Below are 18,073 nucleotides of genomic sequence, written 5' to 3' on the forward strand. Positions count from 1 at the left end.
AATTTACTAGACCTTCTTTGTCAAGCTGCTATGGCACAATCTACATTGTAAAAGCGCTATAGAAATAAACATTGCATATATTAAACAAAGTTAAAGTCATTTTTATTGCTCATGACTAGAGCCAGATAGAGTCTGTGGACATATTTTGCTATTTTCTGTGAAGAATTTTGTAAAAAATAAATCAACAGATTTTTAGTGAAATGATTTTGGGAGTAACTAAAAACTTATTAGCCCCTCTGAATTATTAGCCCCCCTGTTTATTTTTTTTCTTCCCAATTTCTGTTTAACAGAGAGAAGCTTTTTTCAACACATTTCTAAACATAATAGTTTTAATAACTCATCTTTAACAACTGATTTATTTTATCTTTTCCATGATGACAGTAAAAAATATTTGACAAGATATTTTTCAAGACACTTCTATACAGCTTATAGTGACATTTAAAGGCTTAACTAGGTTATTAGGTTAACTAGGCAGGTTAGGGTAATTAGGCAAGTCATTGTATAACGAGGGTTTGTTCTGTAGACTATCAAAAAATATATAGCTTAAAGGGGCTAATAATTTGGACCTTAAAATGTTTTTTTAAAAATTAAAAACTGCTTTTATTCTAACAGAAATAAAACAAATAAGACTTTCTCCAGAAGAAAAAAAATATTATCAGACATACTGTGAACATTTCCTTGCTCTGTTAACAGTCATTTGGGAAATATTTTAAAAAGAAAAAAAAAAAAATCAATGGGGGGCTAATAATTCTGACTTTACCTTTATATGAGCCTTTCTAGTGAGCATGTGTTGAACGCCTCTGTGCAGGCTATACTTGGAATGGCTGTGTTCAATTGCATATTCACAGTAAGCACACTTCGCTCTAGCAACCAGCAAGTTCACAGCAATTCAGCTCAATAGATATCTTTCAGTTGAGCTGAACACATTATACAGTGACAAATCACTGAACCACTGAATTATGCAACACATTTTGTTTTACCTTTCACACTTGGGTGCACACTTCCAATGAACACCACACCACTGGGGTCAGGAGTATGTGTGTGTGCCTGCATGTTTGTATATGGGGCGTAAGAGAGTGTGTGTGTGTGTGTGTCTGCATTAGTGTGTCGCCTCCCACTGACCCCGTTTGGCTTTTGTGTTCATTTCTAGTTGTTTTCTCAAGGCAGCATGGTGTCAGAAAGTGACCGCACTGACCCACACTGAACACATCAGGCCCATACAGAGCAGCAGAGAAGGCCAAAGGGCATATTGAGAAAGTGTCCTGTTATTTACGCACAGCCAAGACATACATCTCCATTCTTGAACCGATGATTCGTATGAGCCCATTCTTTTACCGAATCAACTGAAAAGACTCTTAAACACACTATTGTGCACAGATTGGGTACTGCTGCTGGTTTCTGTTCTGAGTATAAACAGCAGATGGTTATGTCATTATTTGGAAGTATGACAGAGATAAGCAAGCATAAAACTGAATGTGTGTGTGGGTGTACATTTCTCCTCCGTGCTGGTTATTCTATATGAAAACAGGATGGTAAATATGAAGTGAAAGGAAATATGCCTTACATTCAGTTTCTTTGAAGGAAAAAATAAGAGAATTATATGTGACACATACACCATACACCCCCAGATAGTCTAAGATGTGTCAAATTCTCAAATCTTGTATATTTTAAACTCTTTAAACATGTTCAAATTAATTCAATTACACCATATCCTTATGTCCCAACTTTTAAATGTATTTTTTTTCTATAGGATGCTTTACAATATTAAATGTGTGCATATACATTAGGTTAATGCAGTCATTTATGCCAAGCACTGCATTTGATATCTAAGCATAATAGAGCACACCCCTTTTTGAGAAGGTTACTGAGAAATGGACAAAAATATGAAATGTATTTTGGTGCATTTAAACAAAACTGATTTACTAAACAGCTATATTTATTAAAATAATAATATTGGTCACCAAACACATTTAGAAGCTGAAAGATAATCCAATTAAAATAAAAAATTACAACTAAATTTTTAAATTTTTTTGCTTCTCTTGATTTTTCCTCTTTTTTTTAATTTGTATTCAATCTTTTTCTATACCATACATTTGGATGTACTAGTTTTGGGACTGTTATCTTAAGTTATTTTGTTAGATAAGCTCCAGATTTAGCTTCAGTACTGACTAGTCTAATGTATATGCACAAATATAAAATTCTTCCTATTAAAAACATAAATTTAAAATATTTGTGAGAAGTGTACTTATAAATGCTGTGCACTGTATTATGTGAAATTAGATTACACAGTGGTCAGGGCCACCCAAAGCAATTTGCATTTATGGATTTAGCAGACACCTTAATCCAAATTGACTTTTAATATAGTAACAGACACTTTGTCAACAATCCATCAATTTTCACAGTACATAAATACTGGAAGCTCACAGAATTAGAAACTAGGAAATTATATAGCTTCATATATTTAATACATACATTTTAAAATAGAAAGAATACATTTTTAAATAAATTAATTAAATTGCAAGCATTCACGAATGATCATTATTGAAATGCAAGCACTGCTAAAATACTGCTGTTCTAACATTCGGTTCTGATGACACATTCTGACACCAGAGTATTTTTCTTTCAGTAATAATCATCTATCATCCGAAAACATAGTCCACCCAATAAAATAAATAAAAATGAATAAAATAAATAAAAATGAATAAAATAAATAATAAATAAAATAAATTAACAAAATATAAAATAAAATATTAAAATTATATATATATATATATATATATATATATATATATATATATATATATATATATATATTTATTTTTTTTTTTATATATATTTATATATATATATATATATATATATATTTATATATATATATATATATATATATATATATATATATATATATAAAGAATAAATAAAATAAAAAATAAATAAATAAATAAATAAATTACAAATATCTTTAAAAAATTAATTAATTAATAAAATAAAATTAATGTAAAAATAAACAAATAAGCAAATAAAAAATTAAATGATATAAAATATTTGTATCTCTTTTTAGATTTTTGTCGTCACTGCTGGTACTGTCAAATTACATCTGAAAAGCAATCAACAAAAAAAACAATTATGTTTTTGCGACACAGCCCATTTTGAGGCAGGTCATGTGGTGACACCCCCTACTATAAACAGGTCATTCCTATAGCAGCTTAAAGGTCGAAACAAAGAAAGAAAAAAAAAAAAAAAAAAAGGGGGGGGGGGGGGTATTATATTCCTATTAAACTAGTTCAGCAAAGGAACTCAAAACAACCACATGCCATGCAAATAACCTATCAGCTACTGGCAATGTCATTAGGCTTAAGTACACTGCAGACCCATTCAAGAGGATCACAAAGGGCTTGACATGTTTACCATGCCCCGTTAAAACCCAAAGCACTGAGCCCAACGCTATGAGCGGTAAACACATTTTACAGCTGCGCAGCATGCTTTTAGTTTCCATTCAGGGCCATTTAAGGGCGCAGACAGAGGGTGGTACTTGTGATTGGAAGGCAAAGACAAAACAAACGGCCAATAAAAGATGGTTTTGGTGCAGTAAAACCACTTCTCTAGTTTGAGGAACAGACTTCAGCTTCTGTTTTTTTTTTTAACACTAAATTATGTGGCTTTTGCAAATAGCGTTTTATAATAACCAAAATTATTTAATGATTCTAAAAGTAGATACAATTGGCACTGTGGTATGACTAATCAAGCAATATAAAGCAAGCACATTAATAATAATAAAAAAGAAAGATTTTATTCTGTTCCATTTTAAGACCAGCTTGACTAACTGAGGAGCCTGTTGAAATATTAAGTTTGTCGTCAAACATTTGAATGATCCACATTACATTATTACTCCATTTGTAATTTAAAAATCTTGCTTAAGTGAAGTAAAATTATGAGTTTCGTAATTTAAAAGAATATTTGCATACTGACCACCGGGAAAACTCATGTATAAATGTATAAATGTTTGCATATCTATGGCTCAAGATGGCCAGTCCTCCACTACGCCTTGGTCCCACATTCATTTCAAAGGAGCGCTACCCTGTACTAAAATGGCGGCTCTATTGGCGCATTCCTTCCAATAGACAACAATAGTGTAGGTGGCATCTAATGTAAATATCTATGCTAGTATAAACACTGGAGCACCTTAGGAAGCATCATCAATAATATCAAAGTATAAGCAGACGGAGTTTGAGCACATACTGTTCTACTATCAAAAGAAAGTACTCACGGTGTAGATTCTAGGCTGATGCTGTTAGCTTGTGTAGAGGAAGCTGATTTGTGATTGGAGAAAACCGGAAGGCTGGGGGAGGCATGGATGACATGGTCCACCAGGTGACCCATTGAAGAGGGCCGCAGCCGGGGACCCTCTTGAACAAACAAGGAGTTGCTGTCGACAGAACATTTATAGTGATGTAATCAGAAATCACCAATCTGAGAATAAAAATCTGTTGGATAACGTTAGACAAGGTGTTCGTACTGTATTTATGAAAACTAATTTTGCACAGTGACATGCGAAGTTACTGTAAAGAACACGATGCATTAACCCTGATTTATACAACATCTAGTTTTTCTCTTATCCTTTTTTTATTGGTTTACTGGTAATCCTAAAGTCTCTAAAAATCCGACCTCTTGTGTAAAACTCACTTAGATTGCCAAGAATAAGTTTAGGTCATATACTGCTATTAAATCAGATTAAATCAGATACAATTTGCATTAAAATTATGCCTTTTTAAAACTAGGATTTCTAAATCTTAGAAATAAGATTTTTGCATTGTGACATTCTGGTGGAAAAGCAAGAAAAAAAAATGTATAGCAAAATTGTTGCTGAATCTCTATTTCTTAATATTAACATAATAAAACAAATAAAGGTGTAGTTGACCAAAAAATGACAACATACTCCCTGTTTCCTCACTCTCAAGTGATTTAAAACCTTGATGCGTTTCTTTTTTGTTGTTGTCGTAGAAAGTACAAATACTATGAAAGTCAAAAGTTACAAGTTTCCAGCAGAGTGTTCAACAGAAGAAAGAATGTCAAGGTTAAGAAAATTAATACCGAATATCTGGTGTGCTATCCTTTGAGTTATTCTTAAGAAATAGGGGATTGGGGGGGGGGGGGGTACACGCATTACTAGGGGCAGCACTGACTAGCAGTTTTACATAATATTAAAGTTTTGTGCTTATGTTTACTCTGCATCTTTGGATGAAAACACAGCTATTCTCAATTTTTTATGTTGATCACAAATTTAAAAAAAAAAATTTGCATAGTGTTTTATTTTATCCTACTATAGATATCAATGGCTACCAGTTTCCAACATTCTTCAAAATATCTTCTTTTGTGTTTTCATCACAAAAATCAAAACTCATAATGTCTGGAAGCACTAGAGGGTGAAAACCACTTTTTGATTAACATTGATTAGTTGCTCTGTGCAGATCATGTGGTTTGATCTGAACTACAAGGCAGCTTTATACATGAAGGTGGTTCACTGGACGAAACTGCCCTTGGATTATTTCCATGCCCTCAAGTCATTTTAAAGCGTTATATTTCTTATGTTAGCATCAATGAGCATGTGGATATATTTCCTCCAAATAAATCGCAAATTGTGGCATGTTGCAAAACATTTGACTCTTGTGTTTTATTGATGACATCACCAGCAACTAGTCGACGTCGACTTTGATTACATAAAAGTCGACTTTCAAAAAATTTAAAGTTGTTCAACCCTTACACATTACAGAGAGAAATAGTGGCTAAAATTCTCTAAATTGTCTTTCCTTCTTTTCCTTTTGATTTTGGAGTGACATGACAGGCATGAGATCACACACATGCAGCAGTCACATTTTTTATAACCTAAGCACCCTGCCGAGTCTTTGCTCATTAGGTTATGGGTTTGACTGAAAGCGAGCGGCACTCACTGGTTGGGTGTCCCAGGAGGGGAGCGAGTGGGCAGGCTGCGGGTCTCTAGCCTCTCTTCAGACAGTGAGTTCCTGCTCACTGCTTCCCAGTCTGTCACACCCATCAGCTTTCTGGCCAGAGGCTTGCTGGGAGATCTAAGACATGAAACACAGTTTGTTAATATCTGCAACACCTCGGTAGAACCATAGTATAAAGTCACTTGTGTTAACTGTTGAGACAGTACAGTAAGGCAGTTATATATTATTACAGATTAATTGTATGATTGAAACCGGTTTAGTGTTCAATTTAGCGTTAATATAATCTTGCCAACCATTTCTTAAAGTTTTAACATTAACTCCATGTTTATTTGGCAAAAAAACTTGAAATTTGAGTTTATCTTTTAACTTTTCTGCTCTCCTGAGATATTGTTCTACAATGTTCCATATATTTTACAAATGTGTAACTGCAGGAGTTTGCTATATTTTGTTATGGTGATACCTATTGAGGTATTTCTGTGCCTTGAAGGGCAAATTTAGCAAATTCATTGACATTCAAGAGTGCTGTTAGGGGTTTCTGTCATAACAGTTTCAACTTTGAAAGTCAGACAGAGCAGAATCTCCTGTCAGGCTTCCAAATGTCAATCACTATTCTGAGATAAAAAAGAACAAATACAAGGTTGGCTTTGCTCATCTTTTGACAGTTTCCTATTTGTTGACATTTCAAACAATTGTATCAGGAAAAAAAATCTGAAACTGCTGAAACAAAGACTATTTATGACTTTTAAAGATGCACAAAAGTCACTAGCTATGCTTCCATCAACATATTTTGATGCACATTTTGGAGTATGGCATAAAAAATGCCACATAAGTACACATGAAATCAAAGCTAACCATATGTTTTTGTTAGCTCACATTACCAGTTTTGGGGTGAACAATTCATCTGTGCATGTCATTAAGAAACGAGTTAAATGCTCTGTCTGAGGTATAGGGGTGTGGTTAGTACTGTGAATTTATAGTATTGGGCAAGGTGAAAATACTTAACCATGCCCTTACAACTGACACTATGACAGCACTGTGACAACAAACAGAAATGGTGAGGAGAAGATGTCTGTTAGGATTGGTAAGGATAGGTCCGTTGCATAAGCGGAAGATCGTTTTTTGTAATGTATGGCAAAGATGATATAATACATACATAAATGCATATAAATGTTCATACATTTAAAAAAAAAATCTAAATCTTAAAATCTTTCAAGGATTTGAGATTATAATATAAGGATCTATTGTGTTCAACGTCTTCTTCTGAGGTGAAAGTCATTTATCATTTAAGAAAAAAGGCCCATAGTGGCTTCTCTGCGGCAAATTTTTCTTTTAGATGTTTGGTGCAAGTTTATAAGGAAGTGATAATTTTGTTCTTTGAGTCATTGGAAGGAAATGATGCAAATATATATTTGCAAAAATTTTATGCAATATTCCAGGTTTGCATACAAGTCTAATTTGCATATTTGGATAGAAACATGTATGAGAAAGATTTTTTTGTTGTTGTTGAATATACTAGAAAAACCAGATTCTATTACCTGAAGTACAGCTGCATACTAAAGTATGTATGTATGTATGTATGTCCACGACTGTTAATACCTACACTTGGGTTGTTACTGAGACTGTGACCACCAAATGAACTTAATCTTGCTTAAAAAGGACTTTGATCCCAGCATCACACTGCATGTTCAGTTCACAGGCTAAAGAAGAAGTCCCTCCTCCTTACCAGCTGCTAGCTTATTGTATTTAAGAGACTTCACATTTTCACAGAATGAAATACTCTTCCAGAACAAATTAATATTCTAATGATCACCACCAGAAGAATCACATCACAACAAAGTAAGCACACACTACCTTGCAAACACTCTGTCCTTGATTCCCTTCTCCTTGCCATACTGAACAGATTGTGCTTCCGTCCTCCCGCTGTGAAGAAATGTACGATGTTTGTCAGGATTCAAGCTATATTTTTCAAATTCACAAACATATAACAAACCTCTAAAACTTTCATCCTTCTGTGCTTTTATCTTTATCTGCTCCAAGCTACAGAGTTCAGATATGTTTTATTATACTATAGCAATAAACGCTAATAAATCTAGAGAGCATCAAAAGATTAATTATTGATCACCTCCTCTTCCTATATCTAAAACTGGATAAAGAGCATCATCAATGTTTAATGAGATTATCCCTAGGATTTACTAGAGTATTTGCTCATGTCAACTAAGGTCAAGACTTTTAGTGACTCTGACCTCAATCAGCACAAGCTACCACTGAAATGCTAAAATCTTACATTTTCCACTCAACAATTCCAGCTCCAGTTCAACAATAACAACTTTTTTTGCTGGCTTAGTTTTCCATAAATGACAAAATATAATTCCAGTTTCTATTGCGAATTTTATTGGTAAATAACATATATACTATTAAATATTCAAAATGTGAAATGAGAAAAAAATTATAAATATAATTATACATAATAATTAGGGGTGTGACGAGATGCTTACTCCATGAGATGAGACGAGACATGAGACTGGGTTCACGAGAACGACACAAGATTTTTACAGTATTTTTAAGAAATCCTCAATGATAAAATACATGAATGGAAAATATTTTATTCAACGAAAAAAATAAAAATAAAAATCACAAATTGCAAAACTATTTAGGTGCTTTTTTAAATTCAACTCGTAATAAATGTTATTTTTCTGCTATTATAATGAATTCTATATAGTAAAGGACAAACACTGCGAAATATTTGCTAATACATGATTGGAAAATAATGTTATATATATATAGATATATATTAATTAGCAGAATATTTGCTAATTTATGCATGGAAAATTGATTTTTATTCAACTGAGGGAAAAAAACAAACAAACACATTTTCAACTTTTTTTAAAATGTTTGTAATCATGTAATTTTTGGTTTTTATTTTTTCAACAGTTTCACTTTCATTCAGCAACAGCTTACATTTTTTTCGGACACCATAAACGTGTGTTCGGTGATGATAATGATGACGACGACGGTGTATGTGTCTCCAGGAGTTCACTGTGTGTGTGTGTGTGTGTGTGTGTGTGTGTGTACACTCAAGGGGGAGTTGTGTATCTGTGGTCCTTTACTGACTCGGCTGATGGGTGAAGAGAAGTGTCTAACAGCTGAGTGTGTATGGCTTATCTTGTCGCAAAATGCAGCTAAAATCCCACCGTTGTGGTAATAGTTTGATTACGTCATTTACATGTCCGTACCGCACAATAATGCGACTGAGGGCGCATTCACACTATGCTATCCGAACCGTGCCCAGGCACGTTTCCTGGTTCATTTGAGAAGTGTGAGTGCTCTGAATCGGGCTCAGGTGTTGTTCAGTTAGCCGGTCCTGGCCCGGTTGGAAGAGGTGTGCCAGAGCACGGGTCACTTGGGCTTTGGCACGGTACGCTTGTAGTGTGAGTGCAAAGCGTGCCTGAGCCTGAAAATGAAAACACAACGTCACTTTTTCATTCCTAATTTTCAACGAACGCAAACTGCCGTAGTTTATCAAAGACGCAAACCCCTCGCTGCACTGCAGCTGCATCTTCAGGAAACCTCCCTATACCTGTAGCACAAGGACTTTTATGATAATTTATGAGTGTCAAAAGCGGTGGTTCTGTTTGACTGCGAGTTACTGCATCCCAAATGACTAAAAATAATACAAAACGATATAACTAAAGCAATGTCCACTGTGCTGAGCGAGAGCGCTTCTCTCTGTTAAACTGAACAGTCGCATCATCGATGATGTAAGCGCGCTCAGGTCCAGCAAGTAAAAATGCAATGTGAGTGCATGCAGAGGAGGAGAGGGAACGGGGGACAATCACGCTTTGGGACGGTTCAAGGCAACTGTACCTTATCTGAGTGCACCCTGAAAAGGGAATACTCCACATGTTTACGACGATTATGGCTTTAAGCATATCTAAAGTGCTATTCCATTGATGTTATGAGCCATGGTTAATGTGTGTGCTAATGTGTTCTGCTTTTGGACGCAGCAACCCTTGAACTCCGGTGAAGAATTAAAAAAAATAAAAATAAATAAATAAATCGATTACATCACAGTGATGCGCAACTCCAAGGCTAGCCTGACGGGTGTATGCAAAGCACTTGATGTGAGGTTCAAATCCAATCCTGCCTCAAATCTTCAGTGCTTAATTTACCCTCACACTCCATCATAACATCACAACTCACGAGACAACTTTTCACCTCAACAAGAAATCTCGTCCCGATTTAGTTCAGCGAGATATCGTAGCCCGAGATCTCGTCACATCCCTAATAATAATATACTGTGTATAATCAACTCATATTTAATAATAATTTACAAAAACAATAATTTACATAAAATGCATCATTTTACAAAAATTGTGGCAGGGAGATACACTGTAAAATTGCAGGGTTCCACACAATCCCCTCATGGTGTCCCAACACAAATCGATTAAGTTAACTTAATCATTATACAAATTTAAGTGGTTTGAACAAAACAATTATTTGTTCCCCCCTCCCACGCCCCCCCAAAAATTTTTTTTGAGTGTATCTGAATTAATGGACTGACTGGGTAAGCAGAAAAAGGAAGATTTGCTGTTGTTGAGCAACAACAGAACTTTTTAAAAAACAAGCCACCTTTCTTCAAACTACAAGCATCAAACACAATATTTGGAGTTTTTTTTAAACACTTCAAAATGCAAAGGCACAGGAGAAACTTCTTACCAGTAACGAAACCTGGAGCCCAAACTGAAGTAGTGCGCAAAAAAGTTCTTCTGTGCAGGAACAGGCCGATCCAGCCGAAAGAAGGTGTGGTGTTCAACACATGTCTTCCAGAGGTTCTTACAGGCCCTGTAGTTTACCATGTTGAAACCGAGTAATGTATCTCTTGACTCATGCTGTAGGCCAAAAGAAAAAAATATTTGAAATTCTCTTAACCCATTTCACAGGCTGCTGTAAGTATGCCATTTGTGGGTTTATCACCCATAAAAGTGTCAAAATACTTGGAACTGTTCCCTAAAATCTGTCAATCATTGTCCAGCAACAGCTCAACCAATAGTGAGAGTTTGGGGTGAGGCTATTGTACAAAGCAGGCAGAGCAAAAGGTTGCTTATGGCTGACAAAAGCAGGACAAGATGAGGTCACACTTTATTTTGATGGTCCTTTTGTTGAATTTAAGTTACATTGCAACTAATTCCCATTAGATTATAAGTAGACTGTTAAATTGGGTTTAGGCTTGGGGTTAGGGTTAGTTTAAGTTGACATGTAATTGTACAGTTTCTTATAGTCAGTTACAGTTGAAATCAGAATTATTAAACCCCCCTGAATTATTAGCCCCCTTGTAGATCTCTCCCCCCCCCCCAATTTCTGTTTAACGGAGAGAAGATTTTTTTCAACACATTTCTAAACATAATAGTTTTAATAACTTATTTCTAATAACTGATTTCTTTTATCTTTGCCATGATGACAGTAAATAATATTTCACTAGATATTTTTCAAGACACTTCTATACAGCTTAAAGTGACATTTAAAGGCTTAACTAGGTTAATTAGGTTAGGGTAATTATAATTATTGTATAACGATGGTTTGTTCTGTAGACTAGCTTGAAGGGGCTAATAATTTTGACCTTAAAAATGTTTTTTAAAAAATTCAAAACTGCTAGCCAAAATAAAACAAGTAAGACTTTCTCCAAAAATTTTCTTGCTCTATTAAAGATCATTTGGGAAATATTAAAAAAAAAAAAATGCTTACTCAAATGGATCATCAAGATAAAGTGTTAACCAAAAAGATTACAAACAAACAGCAGTAACCAGTTGGTCACTAGTAGGCACAGATTTTCACGCCATCATTGAGTTTATTTAGTTGTGTGTAAATGTGTAAATTTTCACATTTTAAAAAAAATGTATTCGGTTTTTAAATTAATTTCAGTAATATTACTGACTAACTATGAAAACGTTCATATGATTTACTTACAATATAGTTTGTAAAGTAATAATTCCTGTCTTTTAGTAGATATATGGTAGATAAATTACATGAGACACTTGCTTTGTTTACCAAACAAATGGATCTAATAGGATTTGCATTGTAAACATTAAATAAAAGTTAAAAGTGTATGATATTTTATGTAAAATATCCAGTTTTTAGTTACGATACACCCAAAATCATTCAGCATAAATCTGCAGATTTTTTACAATATTCTGCCCAGAAATAACAAAAAATTTCCGCAGATTCTGTCTGGCTCTACTCACTAATAACCCTCAGTGACATCAGTAACTCATGAATGACATTTCACCTATAACGATATTTTAAAAAAAAAAGCATACCAAATTCTTATTTTTCACCAGAGCCAGACTATATAACTCACAATTGTGAGTTTCTCTAAAAAAAAATAATAATAATAAATAAATAAATTTAAAAGTGTAGGTTTATATCTGCTAATTCGAACTACTTTTCCCCTAATACCGACTTTTTTCCTTGCAATTACAAATATATCCTGCAACTTTGCCTTAAAACTAACAAAAAAAAAAGAGCTCATGCTACGCAATTTTGAACGAAAATTACAATATCATAATTTGTAATAGTGAGAAATAAAAGGAAACGTGAGATTAAGTCAAAATTACCTTCGTATTCAATGGTGGATATGGGCTTCCATATCCACCACTTCCATACAAAAATAAGATATTATGTACATTTTGCAATGGACATTAACCACCATTCCAAACCTGGAAAAAAAAAGTAGCCAGAAAGCTCTGCTCTGGAGAGACCTATTAGGCCTGACACTCCAATCTGCACGACTCCATTGGTCACTAGAGACTCTGGTAGGAGGTAAATGCACTTTGCGAACTGTTTTACTTTCTGCAAATCGCAGTTGTGACCAAGGTCCAGGGAAATCGGACCCACTTAGCCAAGCTGTGCCATCTGGGCATCAATTATGGATCATGACATCATTGAGTTCTGCTTTTAGTACAACTGCCTCTGAAAGGCCCCTGTGCATTATTCACACCGCCGGGGTGTTTTGAGGTCTGTGATGTTGTGGAGACCCGCTTCAGGTTCCCGTCGAGTCTCAGCAATCGCTGCGATTCAGATGTCAAGTCGCATCCCGCTTCCCCGCATGCAAAAACTCATGCATAATGAATACACTGTTAGGAGTCATCATCTCTTCACATCGTCACTGACAGCACAGCCGTAATTACAGATGGATTTCAAATAAACAAAGATCAGTGGTGCTGCGGGAGCCAATATGCTGTTTAATTTAAGACTGCCTTGGCAATACGGTTTATTAATAGGAATTACTGCTCCCTGCAGTTTGTAAATAGGAGCGTTTATGTCTGGTGGGGTCATCTAATTATTTTATAAGCTGCAATCCGATAACAGCAAGAGAAAATAGCACAGGTGAACAAAAGCACAGGAAGTTGAAACGTTGCTGGACATTATGCAGAAATTAAAGACATCATGAAATGTAATAAAGAAATAAAAGCGCACCACTTACCGACTCTTTTCTTAGCTGGATGAAAAACTGTTTGCACTTAAAAGATATTTTCACAATCTTCAACCTAAAATAGAGAAAAAAATCATTTGTTGGCGAAACAAGAACTGATTTTTCAAGGGGAAGCAACAAACCCACCCACATTCTGAGCTGCTAAAATTCCTTGACCCATTTCACGGCCCTTTGTACGACTCTAAGCTTCACTCCTATTAAAACATGACTCATGGTGAAGCTAAATATATTCAACACAACACAGAACACACACTCTCTGAACAAACACACACTAAAGCAAAGTCAGCCACTTATGACACATTCTGTCACACACAGTCAGTGCAACTCACAAACACATGACTCAAATCAGTCAAACTCTACTATATTTATCTGTACATAACATCCCCCATTGCCATTGGCATTCACATTTTTTGTGATTGATGTGATTTACAGTCAGCACAGAAGACACACGCAGATATAGATACAGCTATCGATAAAAATAATTGATAAGTGGAACCGTTTGAGAGGTCAGTGGACATGTGTGGCAAATAGGCCTTGTTCTCTTCGAGGCTAAAGATAGTTTGCCTGGAAAGCATCTGTGTGTGTATTTCAAATAGAGATGCTTGGACTAAAGCAAGAACAGCAGCTGAGCTTGTGTCAAAAAAAAAACAGCCTGGTGTTGGAGGAAAAGCTTTGCTTGATTGGTGTTTGGACGCCACTATTCACAATCACATTTTTCAGAGGCCTATTCATTCCATATCAGCTATTTCACTTAAAACGGTTTAAAATAAAGGCATTAAAAACAGTTAGAAACATCATAGTGTATCTTTACACCTTAAAGGAATAATCACGTCAAATATGATATTTGGATGTTTGGTGAAGAAAGCCATGTGAATCATAGGGAAAAGGGAATATCGATCCTTAGAATCGTTCTATGAGCAATCAGTTTTTAGTGAAGCTATATTAGCTGACCCCTTGCATAGCGAGTATGAGTTACTGCCTTCCAGTAGACAATACAGGCTGCCTGTGTGTAGATACAACCGTTTAAGACATATTTTAAACTATATACAAAAGAAATCTTTTACATCTACTAGATTTAATAAATCTACTAAAACTAGATCAATTAGACTTTTAAATATGCAAATGTTTTTTTCTTGATTGTTTGTGTTGATTTGTGTTCTCGGTTTTGTTCAGTGTATGCAAATGTGAGCCTAGTGTCTAAGACAAATTTCCCCATTAGGCGCAAAGTCTATTAAGTTAAGCAAGTTAGATATTTGTATTAATTTTAACTTTATTAACCAATGATGTTTTTGTTACAAGTTTATAAGTTGTCAACTGCTACATCAAATTTTTCAGCTCCTTAAAGCAGGATGAATTATGACTGAATCCATTATTTCCCTTTGTTTTCCTTTGTGTAAATGTGCAATTTCTTCAATTATTGATCAAAAGCAGCTTTACAAAAGGCGTGCGTGATATTACAATCAAAACCAGAAAAAGTTAAGGTGTGAATAAGTTGTACAGTACAGCTGTCAAGCTAATAAAAGGTTTACAATTAGTTTTAAATTTGCATGTGTTTTTTTACATTCGTATCCTAAAAATTACTCACTCACAGAAACATTGCACACTGTGTCCAATGTGTATTAATTAATTAATTGTGTAAAAAACTAAAACAAAAAAACAATTCAAGCAATGATGCTTAGTTCTCCTCTCTCCTCTTCTTCTTCTTCAAAACACAGAGGAAATGGATCTATCCAATCCATTTTATGCCACAGAGTGGAAAGAGAGTTAACCTTTATTAAAGACTGTGCAGGATTTTGCCCAAATTCAATGTTTATTTCAAGAAGTCAGTTGCAGTAGGTTAAAGGCATGGACACACAGCACTCACACACACATGCCAAACAGCGGCAAGGAAAAGGTGCATGTGAGGCATTGAGACCAGCATTCAGTAGACTACAGTAGTGGATCTCAGCAATCCGGCCACATTCTGTCTTAATATTCTGACTTTGTTTATCATAAAGTGCTAGTCTCAAGTGACAGCATTCTAGTTTGACTTTTACCTGTAAGATGGCTCTAAATTTTCACATCTCGCAATACTTTCTATGATTGTGAAAAATGAGAAATTTAACTAGATTTAAAAAATGTATGTCGAATGAAAGTTTCAGGGCAGTATGTAAATGTGATTGACACAATGTGTACAGTCAAACTTATTTATTTACATAACATTCAAAAAATTCTATGTGCAATGAAATTTAATCTGCACAGTTATACAATATAATGCACTTTTTCACAAAGATGATGTCTATGTATATAATAGATTTGATCATGTTATATTCTTACAATATCTACACGGAAAAAAATATAATGAGAAAAAGTCAAGACTACAAATATTTTTATGTGGCTTTAACTTATTTCAATAAGTTAATCATCCTTCAACAATTCTTTTTCAAGTTATACAAAGTTTAACCTAATATTTTAGTCAGTTTGATTGATGTAAGTTGAGATAACTAGAAAAGTTCATTTGATTCAACTAAGTCATCAATTTTTTTACAGTGTAAGAACATAACGCAAAGTAAAATGTGTAAACAAATTTAAAAATACTCTGTTTGATTTAATTTTACATTATGCACTACATATTTTGCTGTGTTGTACAATAGTTTAAAGAGTTGACTGACAAACTGCAACATAACAATGTGCATAACACAAAATTAATTTTAAAAGAAATCTATTTCAGGATGCCTTATTTTCAACCTTGCCACGTATGCAAACTCTGTCTCGGTCATTACAACTCATGAACTGAAACAACACGAACGGCACCAATAAGACAGGTTGACTTACCATGGAAAATAGTTGATTCGTACCCTGTTCTTGTAGATGCCAATGCCAGCTGACAACACGCCCACATAAATCTCAGTGTTGCTTTGATCCTGAACGCATAACAGAGGGAGAGAGAAATTATTAATGAGGATCATTTAGCGTTTCTGAAAGTGTGCTGTGTAATGTCTTTAAAGTGTTAGTTCACCCGAAAATAAAAACTCTGAATGAAAGGTCATTTGTCTTATTTTATTGCAAACCCATATAACCTAGTAGCTTCAATTGAACATAAAAGCTCTGCAAAATGTTAAGTTGCTCTTTTCCATGCAGTGAAAGTACATACGCTGACCAAACTCTTCAGAAGCCATTTTATATATCTTTATATTTTGTGATAAAGAGGTTTGGGTGTAGATTCCTGCTGGCACACTCACCCTTGCATAGTGTAGTTCAACTCCATATAGATCCAATGTTCGTGCCGTGTTCAGGTAATTGAATTCAGACTGTGCTGGGTTAAGACCACTGTGTCCAGAGCAAAAAATAAAGAAAATAACAATTTAAAATGAAGATTAAAAAAAAGAGGATCTTTAGAATCACATCACAGACGGTGCAGTAGAGTGTATGTGTGTAATTAATGCAAGATTTCTATGTCATTTCCTACATAAAGGTAAAGTGTCAGAATGCGATGATTTGTCAGTATTCATGTTGATTCTGTCTGGTGATTTTTCCCCTAAGATTTGGTCTTAGATGATGGTCAATGATGAGAGGCATCTGTTTTCATACACCTTCAAATTGCTACCATCAGGTCATCAATATTGTGTTCCAGATATGTAAGAAATTTGACAAATTATAATTTTTACCTCAAGCAATTGAGTTTTTTTTAATTCTTCCTCTCTCAGTAGCAGTTGATAGCCAGTATACACCATATTTTTTAGAGTAAGGGTTCCATGGTACTTTTTTCATGGTAGATTTTTAGAGATTTATTTATATAAATTGCAAATGTTAAATTGTCAAATGTCTCTGTGAGTGTATGCTGCAAATGAAATTTCTCTACGGGGACAGATAAAGTTAATTAACCAATTAGTCTGGCATAGATAAGTCAGGTTTAGTTGTTCTTTCTGTTTAACTTACATTTTGCTGTTTGCAATCAGCTGGTAGACCATTTAAATTTAGATACATTTTCATTACATTCTATGCAGTTTGGATTTAGAGCACGTCATTCTATGGAGACAGCAAACTGTGGTGGTGGTGGTGTGGAGAGACCCCCCTCATGATTGTGAAGCGCTTTGGGTGTATGGCCATACACAATAAATGCGCTATATAAATACACATTACATTACATGTTACTTTATTGATCAAATTAAATCCAGTCTAGATAGGGGTGGAGTTGTTGGTGCTGTATTTATTTATTTTAAAAAGGTCTTTGATAATGTTAACCACAAATCTATCTAAATTTTCGAGGTTTAATTTTTCTGTTAATGCATTATCATGGATGGAGTCATATTTAAAATCGAGAAAGCAATGTACAAAAATTAATGGCGCATACTCACCGTTCATCAATTGTAATTTTGGAGTTTCACAAGGATCAATTCTTGGACCAATTCTGTTTAGTTTATACATTAATGAATTGCCTACAGTGTGTCCAGAAGTTCAGGTTCATATGTATGCAGATGACACAGTAGTATATACTCACGCAAAAACCAAAGAACAAGCTGCTAACAAACTTACTGCTGCACTCAAGAAAGTTTCAGACTGGTTATATTGTCATGTCTTACCCTCAATGTAAGTAAAACTGTGGGAATGTTTTTTTTTTTTAATTAAGAAAAATTAG

At 34.5% G+C, this 18,073-nt stretch overlaps 1 protein-coding gene across 1 annotated transcript in view; it reads right to left on the reverse strand.

Moving 5' to 3' along the window:
• ptpn4a (protein tyrosine phosphatase non-receptor type 4a) overlaps positions 1–18,073 on the reverse strand; it is a 79,747-nt gene that overhangs the window by 16,896 nt on the left and 44,778 nt on the right. Inside the window, exons 9-15 of the mRNA XM_056465406.1 lie at positions 16,677–16,764; positions 16,270–16,358; positions 13,447–13,510; positions 10,683–10,855; positions 7,818–7,886; positions 5,949–6,083; positions 4,268–4,426 (exon numbers count right to left, since the gene is read on the reverse strand). Of these exons, the coding sequence (XP_056321381.1) occupies positions 4,268–4,426; positions 5,949–6,083; positions 7,818–7,886; positions 10,683–10,855; positions 13,447–13,510; positions 16,270–16,358; positions 16,677–16,764 (777 nt within the window). The remainder of the gene's footprint in view (positions 1–4,267; positions 4,427–5,948; positions 6,084–7,817; positions 7,887–10,682; positions 10,856–13,446; positions 13,511–16,269; positions 16,359–16,676; positions 16,765–18,073) is intronic.

Source organism: Danio aesculapii, chromosome 9 (genome assembly GCF_903798145.1).
Source record: "Danio aesculapii chromosome 9, fDanAes4.1, whole genome shotgun sequence".
In the NCBI taxonomy this organism is placed as follows: domain Eukaryota; kingdom Metazoa; phylum Chordata; class Actinopteri; order Cypriniformes; family Danionidae; genus Danio; species Danio aesculapii.